The 20,606-nt window shown below is 36.9% G+C and overlaps 1 protein-coding gene across 1 annotated transcript in view; it reads left to right on the top strand.

Annotated features, from left to right (window-relative positions):
• Nucleotides 1–19,155, top strand: part of cenpu (centromere protein U) — a 19,874-nt gene extending 719 nt beyond the window's left edge. Inside the window, exons 2-12 of the mRNA XM_079838806.1 lie at nucleotides 384–480; nucleotides 560–737; nucleotides 8,000–8,093; nucleotides 8,523–8,621; nucleotides 9,836–9,932; nucleotides 11,225–11,321; nucleotides 14,515–14,593; nucleotides 14,679–14,726; nucleotides 14,813–14,874; nucleotides 18,181–18,337; nucleotides 18,418–19,155. Of these exons, the coding sequence (XP_079694932.1) occupies nucleotides 384–480; nucleotides 560–737; nucleotides 8,000–8,093; nucleotides 8,523–8,621; nucleotides 9,836–9,932; nucleotides 11,225–11,321; nucleotides 14,515–14,593; nucleotides 14,679–14,726; nucleotides 14,813–14,874; nucleotides 18,181–18,337; nucleotides 18,418–18,540 (1,131 nt within the window). The 3' untranslated portion in view covers nucleotides 18,541–19,155. The remainder of the gene's footprint in view (nucleotides 1–383; nucleotides 481–559; nucleotides 738–7,999; nucleotides 8,094–8,522; nucleotides 8,622–9,835; nucleotides 9,933–11,224; nucleotides 11,322–14,514; nucleotides 14,594–14,678; nucleotides 14,727–14,812; nucleotides 14,875–18,180; nucleotides 18,338–18,417) is intronic.
• The last annotated feature ends 1,451 nt before the right edge of the window (nucleotides 19,156–20,606 follow it).

Genomic DNA, 20,606 nt, shown 5'->3' with positions numbered 1-20,606 from the left:
ATAATAAATATTTATATTACATAATATAAATATTGGTGATATTAAAACAACATGTTTCAGGAATTACAAGTTTAAAAAAAACCAATACACATATAATATTAGGCGTCATATTATAATTAGTGATAGTAAATGCATAATATATAATGTTTGTGTATTAATTACACACATGTTATATAAACAAAAACCTTTATAGATGCGATTAATCACAATTAATTGATTTGATAGTGCTATTATTAAGTGATATTAAATACATATAGTATTGACTTGTGGACTGAAGTAGCAGTTCATAATAAATGCATTGTATTATACATATTATAGGCACTTTTATTAGCACGTTTGGACCCCATTGACAGACTTTAATATGTTTATTTCTGTCTTGTTAGAGTGCGAAACAGAACGAGGACGAGTCTCCACGAGCCCTGGACATTTCCTCCATAGAGAAAGCCAGTTTCTTCCAGGGAGATCAGTATTCTCCTCATGGTATGACTGACCTGAAGCACATCCACTGAAAGTGTGTGTTCTCTGTCAAATGAGTGACTTTAGTGTGACTCCGCTTTAGGGAATCCGCTTCACAGCACCGCTTTAGAGGAAGATCTGAGTCCAGGACGGGCACAGAACCGGAGATCTGGGAAGCCTGGAGAGGCTCATAAGGCTAAGGCTAAGGAAAAGGCCCAGGAACTGAATAAGAGCGCCAAGGAGAACCAGGAACCATCTCAGCCACCAAATCAAGTCGTCAGGTGACCCATTTGTTTCCTTTTCCTTTGTACTACGCTTCTCATAAATCCATATGATGTACTACATTACCCATAATCCCCTGATCAAGGTCTATAAATACACCTCACTTCCTTCCTTTGTTCTTTTGCATTGGTGAGGTTCGGGTGTTTGAATGGACCATAGATATACACATAATAGGGTTGTGCCGATGATGTCACGCCCCCCGTTGCGAATCTTGTTGTGAGTGCGGCAGGGATTGCTCTGTAAATTAAATAGAGAATATAACTAATGCATATATGCTATTTTAAATACTGTAGTCTATGCCAGATATATATAGCCTACATTTTGAAATCATTTGAGGCTGAAACATCCATAAGCAGGGTTCCCACTCGTCCTGGAAAACACATGGAAAATGAGAGAACATTTAAAATGTCCTGAACAATCTTGTTGTTGTCTGGGAAAAATCTTTAAAAAAAGTTATTTCTTTAGCCGAGTATAAAGAGTTTATCGCTGGCCCAAACAATTAGCGCTAGTTGCAGAAAGCACAAGTTCAGGAATGCTGAGTTTGATGCGTATGAGTAATAATGAATAATGATGTTTAGTCTTGTGTTGCCACTCTCAGCCGTTAGCTAATGCTAATGCTAATGCTATAACTGCTCAGTGAATGTTAACTCGTAAGCTGCTACCTAATCACATCATTTTGATACAAAGTCACATTTGTGTGTTTAAAGTCAGAATTGCAAGATATAGTCAGAATTGCGTGATATAAACTCGCAAGTCTTTTCTTCACAATTGACTTTTTTGCGCAGTTGCGAGTTTATATCTTGCAATTTTGACTTCATTTCTCAGAATTGTGAGATCTAAACTGCAATTGCAAGTTATAAAGTCAAATTCTGAGGAAAAAAGAATTGCGACAATTTTCGCGTTTATATCACAAATATGTAAACTCGCAATAGCGAGATAAAAAGTCACAATTACCTTTTCGTTCTATTCTGTGGTGTAAACAAGCTTCCATAGTCATAATGTATGATTAAGAGCTCATGTTGAAAAATGCTGGATTGTTAAGTAATGGCAATAAACTGTACGGCTTTTAAAGACTTAGAAAGCAATATTTGGCATGATCCTTGTCTTTTATTCCCGCCGTAGTAAAATTGAAAATGTCCTGGAAAAATACTGGAAAATGGTTTCTGAAAAAGAGTGGGAACCCTGATAAACATGCGTGTTTATTTTAGCACTTCCGTCAGTGAAACAACACAGCCTATAAAACATCTAAACGATTATCAGTAAATAAATGGCACTCTAAAGAATATAAGAAAATTAAATATTAGTTCGAAAAATATTTGATTCATTCTATTTCCCCGGAAAGATGCGTCTATACCGCTCTGCGCTTTGAGACACAAGCTGGATAGATACATTTCGTATATCTTCGTCTTCATGTTTTCTCCTGACGTTGCAAAACAACACTTGTTGTAAAATTTCTGAAGAGCGAATTTTATCTTCCACAGGGTCAAGACATTTAGGCAATGTTTGATTATTCACTGCCAGAGAAAACGAAACTAAAATCGTGTGTGTGTGTGTGTGTGTGTGTGTGTGTGTGTGTGTGTGTGTGTGTGTGTGTGTGTGTGTGTGTGTGTGTGTGTGTGTGTGTGTGTGTGTGTGTGTGTGTGTGTGTGTGTGTGTGTGTGTGTGTGTGTGTGTGTGTGTGTGTGTGTGTGTGTGTGTGTGTGTGTGTGTGTGTGTGTGTGTGTGTGTGTGTGTGTGTGTGTGTGTGTGTGTGTGTGTAACACGTCAAATTCAAATAAACTTGACGCGCCTTACTAAGTTTAATAACAAGAACAAACAGTGTTAAATAAAGTTTGAAGTAAAAAGGTATTCGTCCTACAGTGTTTTTTATATTTTACCACAGTAAAGGATATGAATAGTGTTAATAGACTTAATTATAAGCTAACGAAAGGAAGAAACGTTTATAATCCCCTGGGAAAATGGGTGCGACGCGAGTTAAGATTTGGGAAAGGAAACAAGATGTCCATTGGGATAAAATGGACTAAATTCATGGAAAATCGGGTCGCAAAACAGAATAAAGAAGTGCTAATTTATTTCCTTTCTAGGCTAAACAAAGCTTTGCTTCACTCCTGTGGTAATATTCACGTGAAACAGCATTCACATACAAAACACTGGGTTAGTAAAATAACGAAATAATATTTTTAAAGTAGAAAATAGTATTTATGTAAAGAGATATATTAAAATAAAAAGAGCATAACTCTTCTTAAGTGGAAGGAAGCCACGTTTTTTCCCTCACGTGCAACCTAGCGCGGATGAGTCATTATTTGGGTTAGTAAAATAACGAAATGATAGTTTTAAGTAGAAAAAAATTACATAAATATTGAGGTATAGTAAATTACCTACCTAAAAAAAAAAACGACGATATCATCGACCATCGCGATGTTTTACTGTAAACATCGTCAACTGCCTATTTAGGGGACATCACCCAACCCTAATACATAATAAAGGCTAGATGTCTCGTCCGCTGCTGGCCAATCAAGGTCGACGTCCGCACCTGGCGGCCATTTTGTCACAGTCAGCTCGCTCACTCCTAACATTGTGTTTTAATGGTGCATGTGCTTTTTAAATAACCATGACTTGCTCAATTTTCTACCGATTTTCAAACGGTTTGGTTTGTTATAAACGTCAGAGATGTAGTTATGACACTGCACACGTATGCATCCAGAATTATAGCCACGTTAAAGGTCCCATGGCATGAAATTTTCATTTTATGAGGTTTTTCAACATTAATATGAGTTCCCCTAGCCTGAATATTGTCCCCAAGTGGATAGAAATGTTGATCGGTGTAAACCCGAGTTCTGGCTGTCTTTCTCTGCCTTTGAGAAAATGACAGGCCAGACGAGCCAATCCTGAAGTCTCCTGGTTTGACGTCCAAGCAGGAACGGTTCCCTCCCTTTCCTCCGCCCAGAGAATCTGCCACGCCCATGCAAAGGCTCGAGATCATTAACGTTACTTGTGAACGAGTGAACGCTGGCAGTTTCTCAGTGTTTGGATGTACAAATGAAAACAGAAGTCTTTCTTCAGTTCCTTCTGATCTGTGATCATTGATTTCTTATGTGTAGCTTATTATTTATTATTTGTGGACACACTGCGGCTTCTCTCTCTCCCGACAGAACGGTGTTTTCTATCTTGTGAGTCAGTGTTTTTGTACGTCCTTGTCGCGTCTATCTGTTCTAAAATGTGCATACAGTCTTTTCTGCTCAACATCGGCAGAGCCACATCTTTAGAGAGAAACCTCACGCACGCCGAAGCTCGGCCTCCAACATCCCCGACCCCCAGTACTGCATCTGCCCACAGCGGAGGCACCAAACGCGGCGTGAGATTAAGCAGAAGGGGGGTAAGCGTGAGGGTATCCGGCTAGGCTAGCCAGCTTTCCCCACAATAAACTGGATTACATTCGATTACAGCTGTTGTGTCTTTGTTTGCGCTGTGTAAGTTACTCAATGCGCGTCAATGACGCTTTTCATATGATTGGAACATATCTAGAAATAATGCTTTAATCAAACTTACTAACTCGTTCATCTCGCTGTAATGGTACATTGCATGTGTTACAAAGTTGGTAGAATAATGATGAAGACGGACTCGGTGTGACTGGGACTCGTGTTTATTCAGAACTCGCAGATACAAACACAATAAACTCGCGCTGACAGACAGCGCTCTCATAACTCAGTAGTTACTATAAATAACTTTGTTAGCAATCGCTCTGTCTCCGTGATGTCCGGTTCGCGAACGAATCATTCTTTTGAATCGGTTCTTTTTAGTGAACCGAACCAGTTCACCAAATCGGACTGAATCGTTCTAAACGGTTCGCGTCTCGAGTCAGCGCTGATCCATAATTTACTAAAGTTACTAACTTTCTGACATGAGTGACAGCCCCTCCGACTAGAAATAAACTAATAACCTGAAGTATATGCTAGTAACAACAACAGTTCACCCTGAACTCAGACATGCTGAGAGAACTGATGAGAAGTGAACTCGGGTCCATCCGTCTCTCTGGCAGACTCGTGCCTGCTCGTGCCTCGTTAAACCACGCCCCCTCCGCTCATTTAAAATGCAAAGATGTCAGCCAATCACAACAGTGGGCGTTTTTACTGGAGTCTCACAGCAGACACGCCTCTTGAAGCAGGGCATTCAGCCACAGGGCAAACAGCAGTATAGAAAAAATGCCTTTTATTTCTAAATTATGACATTTTATGATGTAAAAATCATACTAATAATATAAGTACACCTCAGAAAACACTATAAAATAATAGAAAAATGCCATGCCATGGGACCTTTAATAACGTTTGTAAGAAACCAAACCATTTGTAAATCCGTCAAGATTTCAGCGAGATAAGAGTATTTGTGTTCAGATCACGCCAGAAAGCTTGCCTGTGACAAGATGGCCGCCGGTGATGACGTTAGAGACTCCGCCGTAAGACATCTAGCCTTTATTATGTGTATGGTTTTAATTAGGGGCCAAGCACCGAAGGCTCCTATTGAAACGTTAGATTATCTTATTATTATTCCGCCATTGACGTCTATGGCACGTCTAAGTTATGAAATTTGGCCCACTGATAGAGGACTGGCCCAACATTAACCACACCAATTTTGGAGTCAAACTATCCCTCTAGCGCCACCACCTGTCCAAAGTTTCACTCATGTTTATGCTAATAACTTTTGAACCCTAAGGGATAGAAACAAAAAGATTCCATTGCATCCTCTGACGTCATTTTCCTTCATGAATATTATCCCGCCATTTTGAATTTTCCGAAAAACCTACGTTTGCGAACTTGTCCTATACGGTTTGACCGATTTGCACGAAAATTTAACCAGATCATCTTCAGCCAGTGCTGACAAAAAGTTATGGAATTCAAGTTGATTCGTCAAAACGTTTTCGATAAACGCGTTAACAAATTTTACGTTGCGCTTGCGGAAATACACATAAGGCTATATCTCCGCAACGCTTTATCGTATTCAGATCAAACTTGGTACATGTCATCACAAGCATGACCTGAGGCAACATGCAGCGTTTCGCCACAGCGCCACCTACTGGTCCGTAGATACGAAAAATGGCTGATTTTTGCTTCTAACTTCTGAACCGTTTGTCCAAAAATCATAAAAGTGGTCTCGTTAGATTCAAGACGGCTTGCTGAGTCGACTGATATCCAATTTTATTGGCCATTTTGTCTGACGGCCATTTTGAATTATGTGCTAAACTGCTTTATTTTATGAACACATGAACGGATTGTTATGAAACTCGGTATGGGTCATCAGCACGATGCCCTGAAGGAGCCTGAGAAGTTTTGAAACAGCACCACCTAGTGGAGAATTTTATTTTTCAAATGCTTATAACTTTGAGTCTGATTGACTTATTTTCATGGGAGTAACTTTTTTTGTCTCCTGAATCCTTGCCGAGTCCAACGATACCAGATTTGCCAGGTTTCGGCGTATGGTTTGAGCAGCGTTGTAAATTAGCGCTTATAAAATGTTGATATCTTCGAAACCGGTAGTCCGATCGAGACGAGACCAGTGTCAGAAGTTCAGAAACATAGGTCGATAGCGAAACGCTAATGCCCAAATGTCAAAATATTGATAGTAAGGGGGGAGTAAAATCCAATCAAAGTCAGGTGTCAGTCATTTTATACGTGTTTTTTTTTCATATAAATGTCTAGAACTCCAAAACGAAATTAGATATTTTCACCAAAATTGACACACATGTATCTCGGGCTCACTCCGAAGACGCATTAAATTTTTTTTAGGATTGTGCCTCTTGGTGGCGCTATAATAGAACAAAACATGAAATTCCCATAGACTACAATGCATTTTTCAGCCCTTTTGCCTAAAATCATCTTTAAATGTAACTGCAGCTGATCTGACACTCTTGTCTTCTTATTTGCGCTTGGCCCCGGTGTTAGTGGTTGCAGCTATATTTTGTTTATATAATTATTTGGATTGCCTATATATTGTTAATGTTCATTTATGAATTGTTCGTATGAGTCTTATTATCTTTTTGTATGGTTTGTAGTGTCTAAAGACCATCCTATCCATCCTGATAATCCTGTCCTTCTATTAACATCTGTCATGTGAATTTGCTCCCGGTATCTCCATGTGCTTTGGGTTGTTCAAAGAATTCAAGACTTAAAGGGTTAGTTCACCCAAAAATGAAAATTCTGTCATTAATTACTCACCCTCATGTCGTTCGACACCCGTAAGTCCTTCGTTCATATTCGGAACACAAATGAAGATATTTTAGTTGAAAGCTGATGCTGAGAAAGGCTTCAGATAGGCCTCCATTGGCATTCAGTACATTGACACTTCCAAGATCCATGAAAGGCACTTAAAACGTCGTTACAAAGTCCATCTCACCACAGTGGCTCTACAATAATCATACAATGCGACGACAATAGTTTTTGTGCGCAAAAAAAAATCAAAATAACACCTTTATCCAACTTGTTCTTGTCTTCCGTGTGAGCCTCCACGACGCATGCGCGAGAATATGACGTAGCGCCGGTGTTCGGGAATCGATGAAATACACACTTAAGCCCCATTTTGAGGAACTACGCCGAGACCTAAAGCACGATCAATGTAGAATCCAACAGCTTAGACACGCGCGTCTTCCTCTGCTCGTAAACAAATCTCTTCTGGGTCATGTGTCCGAACGCCGGATCTGCGTCATATTCTCGCGCATGCGTCGTGGAGGCACACACGGAAGGCAGTAACAAGCTGGATAAAGGTGTTATTTTGATTTTTTTTTGCGCACAAAAACTATTGTCGTCGCATTGTACGATTATTGTAGAGCCACTGTGGTGAGATAGACTTTGTAACGACGTTTTAAGTGCCTTTCATGGATCTTGGAAGAAAGTGTAAATGTACTGAATGCCAATGGAGGCCTGTGTGAAGCCTTTCTCAGCATCAGCTTTACACTAAAATATCTTCATTTGTGTTCCGAATATGAACGGAGGTCTTACGGGTGTCCAACGACATGAGGGTGAGTAATTAATGACAGAATTTTCATTTTTGGGTGAACTAACCCTTTAAGCATCTTGAAATCAATAAATTAAAGACGGCAAGGACTAGAACTTTTTCCAGTGTTTTAATCAGACACACCACGAGTTTCTACAATTCTGACGAACTCTGGGTATTTAACATCTGATATCCAGCAGGTAGAAGCGAGATCAGGGGGTTTCTGCTGTGTGTCTGCATCAGCGTAATAATAACGTAAAGGCTTTGTGTGTCATAGACAAGCTAAAGGCGGACCTTTACCAACCATATCAGAAGGCAGAGAGGATACAGACAAGAAGAGAATGGCAGTCCCCGCGAGCTCTGCGTCCAAGGTGAGCGTTTAAAGCATGAAACTGGAGTTTCACTCGTCTTTTCTTCTCTATTGTGCCGTATATCCGAGTGAAACGCTTTGCAAACAAGAACAAATGTAGGGCGGGGCTTGATTTTGTCATTGGGGAATTGATTGGATGGTTGTGGTTTGCTATTGGCTGATCTCATGTGAGTGACAGGTGGCCCCGCCCTCATCATCAGAGAAGAGGTCACTCACATGAGATCAGCCAATAGCAAACCACAACCATCCAATCAATTCCCCACAGACAAAATCAAGCCCCGCCCTACATTTGTTCTTGTTTGCAAAGCGTTTCACTCGGATATACGGCACAATACGAGAACTGAAGTTGCGCTCGTCTTTTCATGATGACTTTAATACATGGGAGATATGGAAAGGAGTTTATTTGGAAGGCATGTTTTTATTTTTCCAGAAGGCAGGAAAAGGTCAGAGGTCAGCGAAAGAAACCTCTCCGGCTCAGCCGAGGTCACCGCCGTCCTCAGAGGAGCTGACCGATGAGGATGAAAGTTTTGTACGTCTCATGTCCTTAGCCATCAGTATCTACATATGTGTACACAAAACCAGTCACTAGGGTCAATTTTATACAGCATCTGAAAGCTGACTAAATAAGCTTTCCATTGATTTATGGTTTGTTAGGATAGGACAATATTTGAAAATCTGGAATCTAAGGGTGCAAAAAATCTAAATATTGAGAAAATCTCCTTTTAAAGGGATAGTTCACCCAAAAATAAAAATTAGCCCATGATTTACTCACCCTCAAGTCATCCGAGGTGTGTATGACATTCTTCTTTCAGACGAATAAAATCTGAGTTATATTACAAAAGTCCAGGCTAATCCAAGCTTTATAATAGCAGTAATAGTTGCTCTGTTTTTGAAGTCCATAAAAAGTGCATCTATCCGTCATATAACTGCTCCACGCGGCTCTGGGGTGTTAATAAAGGCCTTCTGAAGCGAATCGATGCGCTTGTGTAAGAAAAATATCCATATTTAAAACTTTATCAAGTAAACTTTCGGCCGACCGGCTTCTGTGGAAAAGTGTTGAATGTTGAAAGTGAAACTCAAGATGCGTTCGTGACGTCATGACTTGGTCGCGTTAATCTTTCGATCGGCAGGGGAACTTTCCATAAATTGAACAGGGAAGGCGGTCGGTCGAAAGTTTACTTGATAAAGTTTTAAATATGGATATTTTTCTTACACAAACGCATCGATTCGCTTCAGAAGGCCTTTATTAACACCCCAGAGCCGCGTGGAGCAGTTATATGATGGACAGATGCACTTTTAATGGACTTCAAAAACAGAGCAACTATTACTGCTATTATAAAGCTTGGATTAGCTGGACTTTTGTAATATAACTCAGATTTTATTCGTCTGAAAGAATATCATACACACCTCAGATGACTCGAGGGTGAGTAAATCATGGGATAATTTTCATTTTTGGGTGAACTATCCCTTTAAAGTCGTCCAAATGAAGTCTTTAGCGACACAAAATACTAATAATAATACTTTTTTGATATATGTACGGTAGGACATTTTACAAAATATCTTCATGGAACATGATCTTAATATCCTAATGATTTTTGGCATAATAGAAAAATCTATAATTTTGACCCATATAGTGTATTGTTGGCTATTGCCACAGATTTACCCTTGAGACGCAGGACTGCTGTTGAGCTCAGGGTCACATGTATGAAATGTGAAATATTATTCAGTTTTTGTCCTTTCCAGCGCCCAAGCATGGAGAAGTCTAAAGGGGCAAAGAGGAGATCCTCCAGTCGAACGCAGAGCGGCCACAAGCAGAAAAGGAAGTCTTTATCGGCATCAGGTGCTTATTTGTGAAGTTATTTTAAATGTGTGATGTCTTTTAGTTGCTGAGAACAATGTTTCCAGACATAATTACTTACTTTTATTAGGTTTTTATTAGGCATTTAGGCATTACATTAGTATTTTCATTCGTTATTATTTTTATTATTATTAATTTCCTTTGACGGTCACATGTTGTGCTCTCATAGCCAGTGCCACACAGTTTCATACCATTCCAATGAAATTACAATTAAAAAAAAATCTAATAATTATTCATTCAAAAGTGCCTAATGAGCACCAGAGGGTTAATATTACTAATATTAATTAGGGCTGTCAAAAGCTTAATCGCGATTAATCGCATCCAAAATAAAAGTTTGTGTTTACATAATATATGTGTGTTAATTATTATTTATATATAAATACACACACATTCATGTATATATTTAAGAAATATTTGCATGTATATACATTTATATAATATATATAAATATAAATGTTTTATATATAAAAATTATATTTGTTAATATTACAAATATTAATATTATAAAGAACAATATTGGTGATATTAATATTATGTTTCAGGAATACAATATATAATATTACACATCATATTAATATTAGGGCTGTCAAAAGATTAATCGCGATTAATCGCATCCAAAATAAAAGTTTGTGTTTACATAATATATGTGTGTGTACTCTGTTAATTATTATTTATATATAAATACACACACAAGCATGTATATATTTAAGAAAAAAATATTATTTTTATATATAAAACATTTATATTTATATATATTATATAAATGTATATACAATATATACATGCAAATATTTCTTAAATAAATACATGAATGTGTGTGTATTTATATATAAATAATAATTAACACAAACTTTTATTTTGGATGCGATTAATCGCGATTAATCTTTTGACAGCCCTAATAAATATAACACATTTTTCTTAAATATATACATATTCATAATAATTATACACAGTACACACATACATTATGTAAACACAAACTTTTATTTTGGATGTGATTAATCGTTTGACAGCCCTACACACATTTTGCAAATTATTTTATTAATAAATTGATTTTAAATGTGTTTCTTTTTCTACTGGTCTTGGTTCTGGAAGTATTTTCCCGGTTCTCTCTCTCTCTATATGCACTTTAAAAAAATCTTTAAAAATATAGGTCGCCATGAGCCAACCCAAACTTTTGTGATGTTGTGATTCATCATGATCTGACCAAAGGCAGTGTAAATTGATTTCGATAAAAGCCTCTGCCAAGTGCTTAAATGTAAGATGTTCTCCAGAGACGGCTGGCCCATCTAAAAGACCCAGAGATCTGAGAAGCCCAGCTGATCTTGACGTGGTGCTCGATGCTTTCCAGGAGTTTGTCACTGAGTATAAGTAAGTATATGATCAGTCTTTTTGCCGATATTACCGATATTTTTCAACTCGTTTTGGCCGATGCCGATACCGATATATGTTTATTTTTTTCTCTTTGTTTGGAAACAACACCATTTTGAGCAAACACTTTTTTTTTCTCATTCGGGTTTTAGATTTCTGAGGTCTCCTTACTAAAAGGATACTTGTTACAGATAAATACATGTTAATAAAGTTATTTTTATAATAAGAGTATATTAAAAGTGCTGAAAATAACAATAATAAAGTCAGTGATTTTTCACCCCAGATGCAGTTGTAACCCTAAATATTTTATTTTTTGGATTTATTGTTTGTGCACATGAAGTAGGGGTGGCATGGCATCAGTTGATGCTGTATTTAGCTTCAAATAAAACATTTCTACAATTATTTTAGAGCTCCTTGGATTATTTTTCATCATCTATTTCATAAAAGTACAGAATAATAAACTGCATATAAAAGTATTTAATTTACAAGTGTCATGCTTGTGATTTATGACATCTTTATTTATTCAGAAAAATAAGTAATTTCAATTTATTTGTGTAGTCTACTTTTCATTTTATTACTGTAACAACAGCGCCCCCACTACACTTAACTCTAGCAGGCGGGCACTAGGACCTGGAGGAGCTTCAGCTGCTTTTCTTTTCTGAAAATAAAAAAGTAGGGAGTTTTTTTTTTTTTAATTTACACTTATGAATGTAAAATTTAGCACAGTAAAGCAATAAATTAATAATAAATTTACAATGAGTAGGGTCTAACTTCAAAGAATAACCAAAAAACACAATTTTGGGGGTTATACAAAAGTTTGGATATAAATATTTTTTAACAAAATTTGAAAAATCAATCCAGAAGACTTTACAGTAAGTACAGTCCCAAAACAAGTGATTAATAGTCTCTTCATACTGAAGGCAAAAAGAGCAATTGGGTGAAATACTACTGTTAAATTTAGCAAGTTTATGATTTATCGGATAACTGTTATGGATCATTTTAATAGAGACTTCAACAACTTTATTCGATAAGAAAAAATTTTGTCGAAGAAGCCAAAACTCTTCCCATTGGCTGACGTGATCTTATCGCTATAGAGACAGAGCGACACGCGTCATAATCTGAAGGCCACGCCCACCGGGGGGGAAAACAATCCAACGCTCTCCATTGACTTTGCATTGCGTGAAGCGCCTTCTTGTCATTTCGGACTTATAACAAAAAACTGAACAATGTATAAAAGCTGATATGTGACAAAGTGTACAGCAAACAAGCTAAACAAAACCCAGAAGCAAAAACCTAGACGTTTTTATAAGCTGTTGACCCAAAAAACGAGCGTTTAAGTACAAAAAAGTGGATTCAGGCCATCGAGACAGAGCGCGCGGGTCATATTACACTGAGAACTACGGCGACTAGAGCGGAACGTCATCAGAGACAGGAAATATCATATATAAAACGGACATTTGGATATTTGACTTAACAGTGACAAAATCTTTACTGCACACATACACATACTGCATAGCTGTCAACATTGAACATTGAAAATAAGGGAGATTTCCCGGAATCCATCCACAAAATAAGGGATTTTTTTACACGATTCTTATCTACAAACTTAAAAAAAAGAGTCTAAAGAGTTTATAACTACACAAAATATTTTGATTTTGGCCGTCAGCGTCCTGATCCATCATTGCACATCACACTCATCTACTATACTCTCCTTGAAGTTTACTTCCCGCTACATTTTCCCTCTTCCTCCCGCCCGCGGCTGCAACTGTCTTCTTCTTCTTCTTCGATAGTAGCCTAAGCCAGTGTTTCCCAACCTTTTTTCAGTCATTTTATCATACGTTACGCTAGGGGTGTAACGGTACAGATTGCTCACGGTTCGGTTTGTATCACGGTTTAAGGTTCACCGTTTCGGTACGGTTCAGTATTTGCTATGTTCAGGGAAAAAAGGACTACTGTCAAATAAAAAAAAAGAAAATAATAAGAACAAATCATTTAAATACAAGCAGCAGCACAAATAAATACTATTGAGCAAAGATACTAATAAAATAAACTATGCTTTTCAGGTTTTTCAGGTACGTCTAACATTAGTTTTCAGGTACAGAAATTGATCAAATGTAAAATAACATTGCATATATGACTGTATAAATTAAAGATTAATCCTATTAAACTTACAAAAGTTATTCAATCAAGAGCAGTGAGTGATGCCCTTGTCTTTTGTTTGACATTAAACAGACAGCAGTAAAGGCTACTGCCCCTTTAAGACCTCGGATATGCGTCGTCTTTTCTGGACTGTATAAAGCTTACTTAAGCCATATACAGACTATGTCTGCTAGAATACTCATCAATATGTTGACATACTTTTTGCGTGAGTTTGTCCGTTCAAGAGCAAGACTTGAAAGAGAACTCAATATTTGTGCGCTGAGAGACGTGTGCGCGCTCTCGGATGAGTGCATGGAAAATTTTCTCACAGTGCGCGCGACTTCTCATTCGCGTCTTCTGGCACTAAACCAGATAGTTGCGTGTTCTGAGTTAACACAATCAGAACGTAAAAATACGGGATATTTTACGGGAAAATTCTAAAACGGGAAGACAGCGGGAAAATAACTAAAATACGTGAGAAACCCGGAAAAAACGGGAGGGTTGACAGCTATGACATACTGAGACACACTGAGTGTCAGGATCCCAAAATGTACCCATTCTTCCTGCTGAAGCTTCACTTCGTATTGCCTGTATCCACTTTTATCTTCTTAAACGCTCGTTTTTTTGGGTCGACAGCTTATAAAAACTTATTTCTGTGTTTTTAAGCTTGTTTGCTGTACACCTTGTCACATATCAGCTTTTAGACATTGTTCTGTTTTTTGTTATAAGTCCGAAATGACAATGAGGCAGCCTCACGCAATGCAAAGTCAATGGAGAGCGTTGGATTGTTTTCCCCCCCGGTGTGGGCGTGGCCTAAAAACGCTCTGTCTCTATAGCACTCCTTGCTATACACGTGAGTTCTTGCAGGCGCATATCAACACATTATCATATCGGCATAATTTTTTCATATCGGCCGATTTTTATATTTTAAGCGTTTATCGGCCGATTCCGATGTCGTGCCGATAATATCGTGCATCCCTAGATCAGTCAGTTCAGTGTTTTTCTAACTAGTAGACGTCAAACTCTCAGATATTTGATTCTGTGTTTTATGCAGGCAGACCATAGACTCTGAGGCGGTCAAACGCTCCATCGATTCTGCCAGTCGCTCCTTTGAGGAGCAGCTCTCTGAGATGGTGAGATCGTCTTACACTTCTTTTCCTAGAGAATAAATGGTCGCCGCTGTCTTAATAATGATATAAACATGCCACTCGTTCATAGATCACAGCGACAAAGGAGCTCAAGAGTGTGAAAAGGGAAAACAACAAGGTGATTCTTCATTGTGTGACAAATGCATCATTTTTTAATAGCACATTTGTTTTGAAGGCATAAGTGTGTGTGGTTCTGTCTTTCAGATCAATAGAGCCATTAATCAGAAGAGGACCAGGCTTGTGGAAGCCAGAAATGAGCTTATTAAGTAAGTACAAAAACTGCTCTTTTATACTCTGATGATCTGACAAAACTGTGTTCACTTCATGGTCATTAGAGGATTAGTTCACTTTTAAATGAAAATTATCCTATGATTTACTCTCCCTCAAGTCATCCTAGGTGTATATTAGAGATGCTCCGATCAGCATTTTTGGGGCCGATCACCAAGATCATGATCTGCCGATTGCCGATCACAGAATGGCAGGGGAATGGCAATCTTTCATCTATAATCTTGCAGAGTTTGCACCATTTGTAGAAATTAAACTAACTCTAAATTAACTGAGTCAAGATCTTGAAGAACCACCAAGTGTTTATTTTAGAAAATGAGATAACTTAAGGCTACTGTAGGCCATCTTTCCCAAATAAATGTATATAATTATCTCACCTAAATAGTTGATCATGCAGTGCATTTTTGTTTTTAAAAACAATTTTTCAGTTAGGTCTAACATTAGTATTGAGGTAAGAAATACTAAAGACATTTAATAAGAAATCAAATGTAAATTAATATTGGTCTTCCCTGAATAAATTAAATTAGATTAATCCTTACACTTAAGGTTGCAAAAGTTAGTCATTCAAGAGCAGTGAGTGTCATAAAGGTTCATCAAACAACACAAGACAAAGAGAAACTCAGAGACAGCAGCCGTTTATTCGCCAGCTGTCACTTTAAGAGCGAACACGGATACGGTTACAGTTGCAGTGTAGTCACGACGGGGTTTACGTGCACACTCGTCAAGACGGTCATTTAGTACAGACATTTGTGTGTATCTGACCATTTCAGCGCAATTTGTACTCGCAAGCTTTTTGTGAGATGGCCTGTGTGTGTGTGTGTGTGTGTGTGTGTGTGTGTGTGTGTGTGTAGACCGTGAGCGCGAGAGCGGTTTGAACACTGGCAAGACTTAAAAATAAATGCAAATGATAAACTTTAGTGACGATGCGACACTGCCTCGATTGTGCAAGTGGCAAATCCTGTGTCAACTGTGCAGCTCGATTTTAGTGCACATGCGCTGATGTGAAGCCATTTGAGCATTTTGAAAGGGAGAGAGAGAGAGCGCGCGCGCGCCGTGATTCACGCGCACTGTTTGTGAACTTAAGTTACGTCCCACAGAACGTTTTCAAATGACTGTGTAAGTTATTTAATATAGAAATATGAATTGTACCTCACCTTCAGCATTATAATTATTTTACCCGCGCTGGAAAGAGAATGAGAACGATCGATCGGAGCACCCCTAGTGTATATGACTTTCTTCTTTCTGATGAACACAATCAGAGATTTCCAGATTTTTCCAAGCTTTATAATGGCAGTGAATGGGAGCCCAAAAGTGCATCCATCCATCATAAACGTGCTCCACACATCTCTAGGGGTTAAATAAAGGCCTTCTGAAGCAAAGCCATGCGTTTGTGTAAGAAAAAAATCCATATTTAGCATGTTATAAAGTAAAATAACTAGCTTCCGGCTAGTTGAACATGGAATGCGGTCCACCGGAAGCTTGTTATTTTACTTTATAACATGTTAAATACACTGAAACAAATGATTCGTTGAATTTACAAAAAAAAATGTATGTGGTCGCAATCAATTTATTTCAGCTCAATTTAAACAAAAACACATGCAATTCCCATAAAACCAATTCATTTTTTTAAATTAAAATCAAAAAACTAAATTTATTTAAATGAGCACAAATTAATTATGCTTAATTTAATCGGGCCATAATAATTTTTTTCATTGTATAGGGCTGGGTATCGATTCAGATGTTTCGATTTTTGATTCAACTCAATGAATATGGATTCAATACAAATACTATATTTATAAAAAGAACAGCGAACATAAGTTTACAAAGTGGGTAATTAAAAAGAAATTAAGAGCCACAAACCTGTATATTAAACTCTTTTTTTATTTTAGGTACACTTGGGCACATTAAAACAGAACCCATCTCTATATCTCAAATGCATACAATTATGTTAAATACAATACAATTTTGATGCAACTTTATTCTAAAAAATGTATCTGAGAATTATTTTAGAAGACTAGTAATTCGATTTACGTTAATCTTATGTTCAATGTTTGCGGAAATCAATTCGTGGGCTTTGCGAATAGATTTTGAATCGACCACATTTAAAAGAAACGATTAATCGGGAAAAAAAAAAATTTTGCCCAGCTCTAGTTAAATATGGATATTTTTTGTTCAAAAACACATCGCTTCACTTCAGAGGGCCTTCTTTTTTGGGCTTCAAATTTTGGGCTGCCATTAATAAAGCTTGGAAGAGCCAGGACATTTATTAATATAACTCTTAATTGTATTCGTCTGAAAGAAGATTCACTGATATCTTAAATTACTCCTATTGTGTAATAAGATTTTGATCATATTAGCCACAACTAATAGTTAAATAGTCAATATTGACCAAAATATAATATTTTTCTCACTTATAGTTAGGTTTTTTAATTTTTTTGCTGTGGTATCAAAACTGGTTTTGATAATTGTGAAGTTTTATCTAAAATTACTCCTGTTGTGTAATACGATTCTGATCATATTGCCCATTACTAATAGTTAAATAGTTAATATTGACCAAAATAATCATGATATGATTTTTGCCATAATTGAGCAGATCTATAATATTATAGTTTTTATTAATATTTTGAATCAGTTTGCATTTTTGTATTAGCTTTCATTTGAATTCTAGTTCACCTAGGATGGCTTGAGGGTGAGTAAATCATGGGGTATTTTTTTATTTTAAAGTGAACCACTCCTTTAAATCATAACATTTATATTTAGCAAGCAGGGTTATTATTATAGAAATATTGAAATACTTGAAATATTATAAACTTTAAGTGAAATAAGATGTGTATAAATAAGGTGGGGGGAACCCTAAGCGTATTTTATTTCAGCTAGTTTCTCATTTTTCTTTCTCTGATAAAAATGACAAAAACATGCAACAAAATTACTTAAGTTGTAATTATAACAGAATACAAAAATGCAAACTGATTCAAAATATGAATAAAAACTATAATAGTAAAGGTCTGCTCGATTACGCTTCTATCACTTTCACGCTTCTCTGTCTGGAAATCCCAGGAGAACGGGACTTGCCTGACTGCATTGTGCCAAGTGTAAAGTTTGGTGGAGGGGGGATTATGGGGTGGGGTTGTTTTTCAGGGGTTGGCCCCTTAGTTCCAGTGAAAGGAACTCTTAATGCTTCACCTGAAATGTGTGGAAAAACTGAACGCCACACAAAAATCGTTTTACCTCAATGATCTTGTTTTCACAATCATTGGATGAATCGCACCGCTGTAATATGTGCTCAGGGGAAAGATGAAGCTGAGGGAGCTGCAGAAAGATCATGATGAGATGGAAGTGAGACTCAAAGCTCTGAGAGAAGGATCCTCTTTACTCACCAGCCTGAAGGAGCTCAACAGGAAGTACCTGAAGCATCGCACGGCTCATCCGGCCGAAGTGGAAACGGTGAGGATGTTCCTCATTCCTATTGAGTTCTGTCCAAGCAAACCACTTTTCTCATGTAATTGTTCTCTTTTGTCTGACAGTATGGACCATCTTGTATGCCTGCCATGTTGATGGAAGCCAGGGGCATCATGGGAACTGAACATCAGCTAAAGACTGTCAATGACAATCTACAGCAGGTTTTAGATGAAGCAGAAAACCCATAATCAACACACACTGTACAGCTCAACTAATAAACGGTCGATGGTAGTTTGTCACACTATTAGTTTTGGGAATTTATTGTAGCTGAAGTATTGTGTGTATATATACTTAAACTCAACCGGTTTCATTATCTTTAATACTCAATGCGAAATACATTTGATTCTCATCACAAAAATCACAAATGACAATATCGTTCTGTTTATTGTTTATAAGTTTTGTCGTTAGTGCTTTAACACTCTGGGGCTGTTTGGACCGAAAAATATTATGTTTTTTACTTCATCGTAATGGTGCGAAACTTGGAAAAATGTGTTGGCCCTTGAACAAAAATAGTCACTCTTGTATTATTTTAGGTCTAAAATGAGTGCATTGGAAATGTATGGGAGATTCATTTCATCTAGTGGAAGCGTTTGGTACTGCGCACAAACAAAATCTGACTGGAAGCTCTTTTATTATTATTTTTTTTAGATAAACCTCAAATTTGCTGCACAACTTGTTCATATTTATGGCTATTTTCTCACAGTTTGGAGTAAAAAATATTTTTGAAAATATGCATTTTATACAAATTTAAAAATAGTGTTTTTGTGCATTTTCATAATAAACTTTTCACTTTTTAAACTTTTGTCACTGCCAAATGTCGTCTTTAAAAAGAGACCAAACTCCAGTCCAAAAACAAGATTTACCACAGTTTATGTTGGGCATTTCATTTTCAGGTCTATGCTAAAGAAGCGGTTTACAGGTAATAAATGGATCAAAACTATTCCATAAATATAATTTAGCACCATAAAATTCCCTAAAAATACTAAATATTAAATAAAAAAAACATTATTGAACTAAAATATAGTACATTAATTTAATTGAAAGAAATAATTCTTTCACCAGAAAGTTAAATGCTCAAGCTCTTTAACCTCTTAAGCTCTGGGACAATTTTTGGGATTTCCGCCTGGATTTGGCCGACCCAAATTGAAAAGCTTCCCATACACACATACAGTGTCTCTAAACACACAACACTGGTGTCATTTTACAGAAAACCCTTTGAAGTTTCATAAACCACTGCTAAAAGTGATAAACATGTAAGTATATGTTGTCTGAGCTGTAATAACCCCCCCCCCAAATGACATAAAAAAGGTCATATTCCTCCATTCAGATTCATTTGTATTAATCTTGCATACATGATCCAGACAAAACTATTTTTTCCAGTATTTTCTGGAATCTAGTGGAAACAGCCCAAACTGTCTGCAGGGTGCTAGAGCACACAAGAGTTACACACCTTCAAAACTGAATTTATAACCAATAAAGCATTTATTTTTTGAGGGGTTATTACAGCTCAGAATATGGGCCATTAAAAATGAGTTAATTATAAATCATAAAATTATCTCAAAACACCAAAAAAAGGAAAATAAAAAATATTATTGAACAAAAATATATTTCATTGATTTTACTCAAATCTTTTTTATCTTAATCCCGCACTTCGGGTCATTTTTGACCCAAAGGTCCTGAGTGTGAAGATAAATGAAGAACCCTAGAGGGTTAAATCAGGTCATGAACACCACATTGTTCATCTCAAAGTTTTTCTCCCATAGAAAACCATTATAAAATGCTTAATATGCAATATAGCACATGTTCAATAAAGTGTATAGGCTACTTTTAATATCAACGTTTTACTGCAGGAAGCCACATTACGCATTTTCTTTTATAATAGACTTTATGGGAGAAAACGCTTACTGTGTACATGATGAGCACAGGATGCATTAAGACAGCAATAATTATAAGTATAAAAATATGAACCCAAAACGCGCAAAGTTTCACATTGTTTCCTCTGGAATATTCTAAAACGCTTAATGTGAAAAACGCATTAAGAAGACGTGCAAGACCAAGCTCTTATTAATAAAGCATGTGCACACAAAAAAGGCAGATGAGCCCAGAATATGAACGCAACGCGTTTATAATTACACGTTTAAAGCATTTTCCTGCACGCTTAACGTGGCTTAATTACAGACAGCGATATTAAAAGAACAAATTCTGTACATACCTCACTAATAAAGAATACGAGTAGCTATGTAGTAGCCTATAT

This window comes from Gobio gobio (genome assembly GCF_949357685.1).
Source record: "Gobio gobio genome assembly, chromosome: 16".
Classification (NCBI taxonomy): Eukaryota; Metazoa; Chordata; class Actinopteri; order Cypriniformes; family Gobionidae; genus Gobio; species Gobio gobio.
The sequence above is the reverse complement of the archived record's forward strand: the minus strand, read 5'-3'. Positions and strand labels throughout refer to the sequence as shown.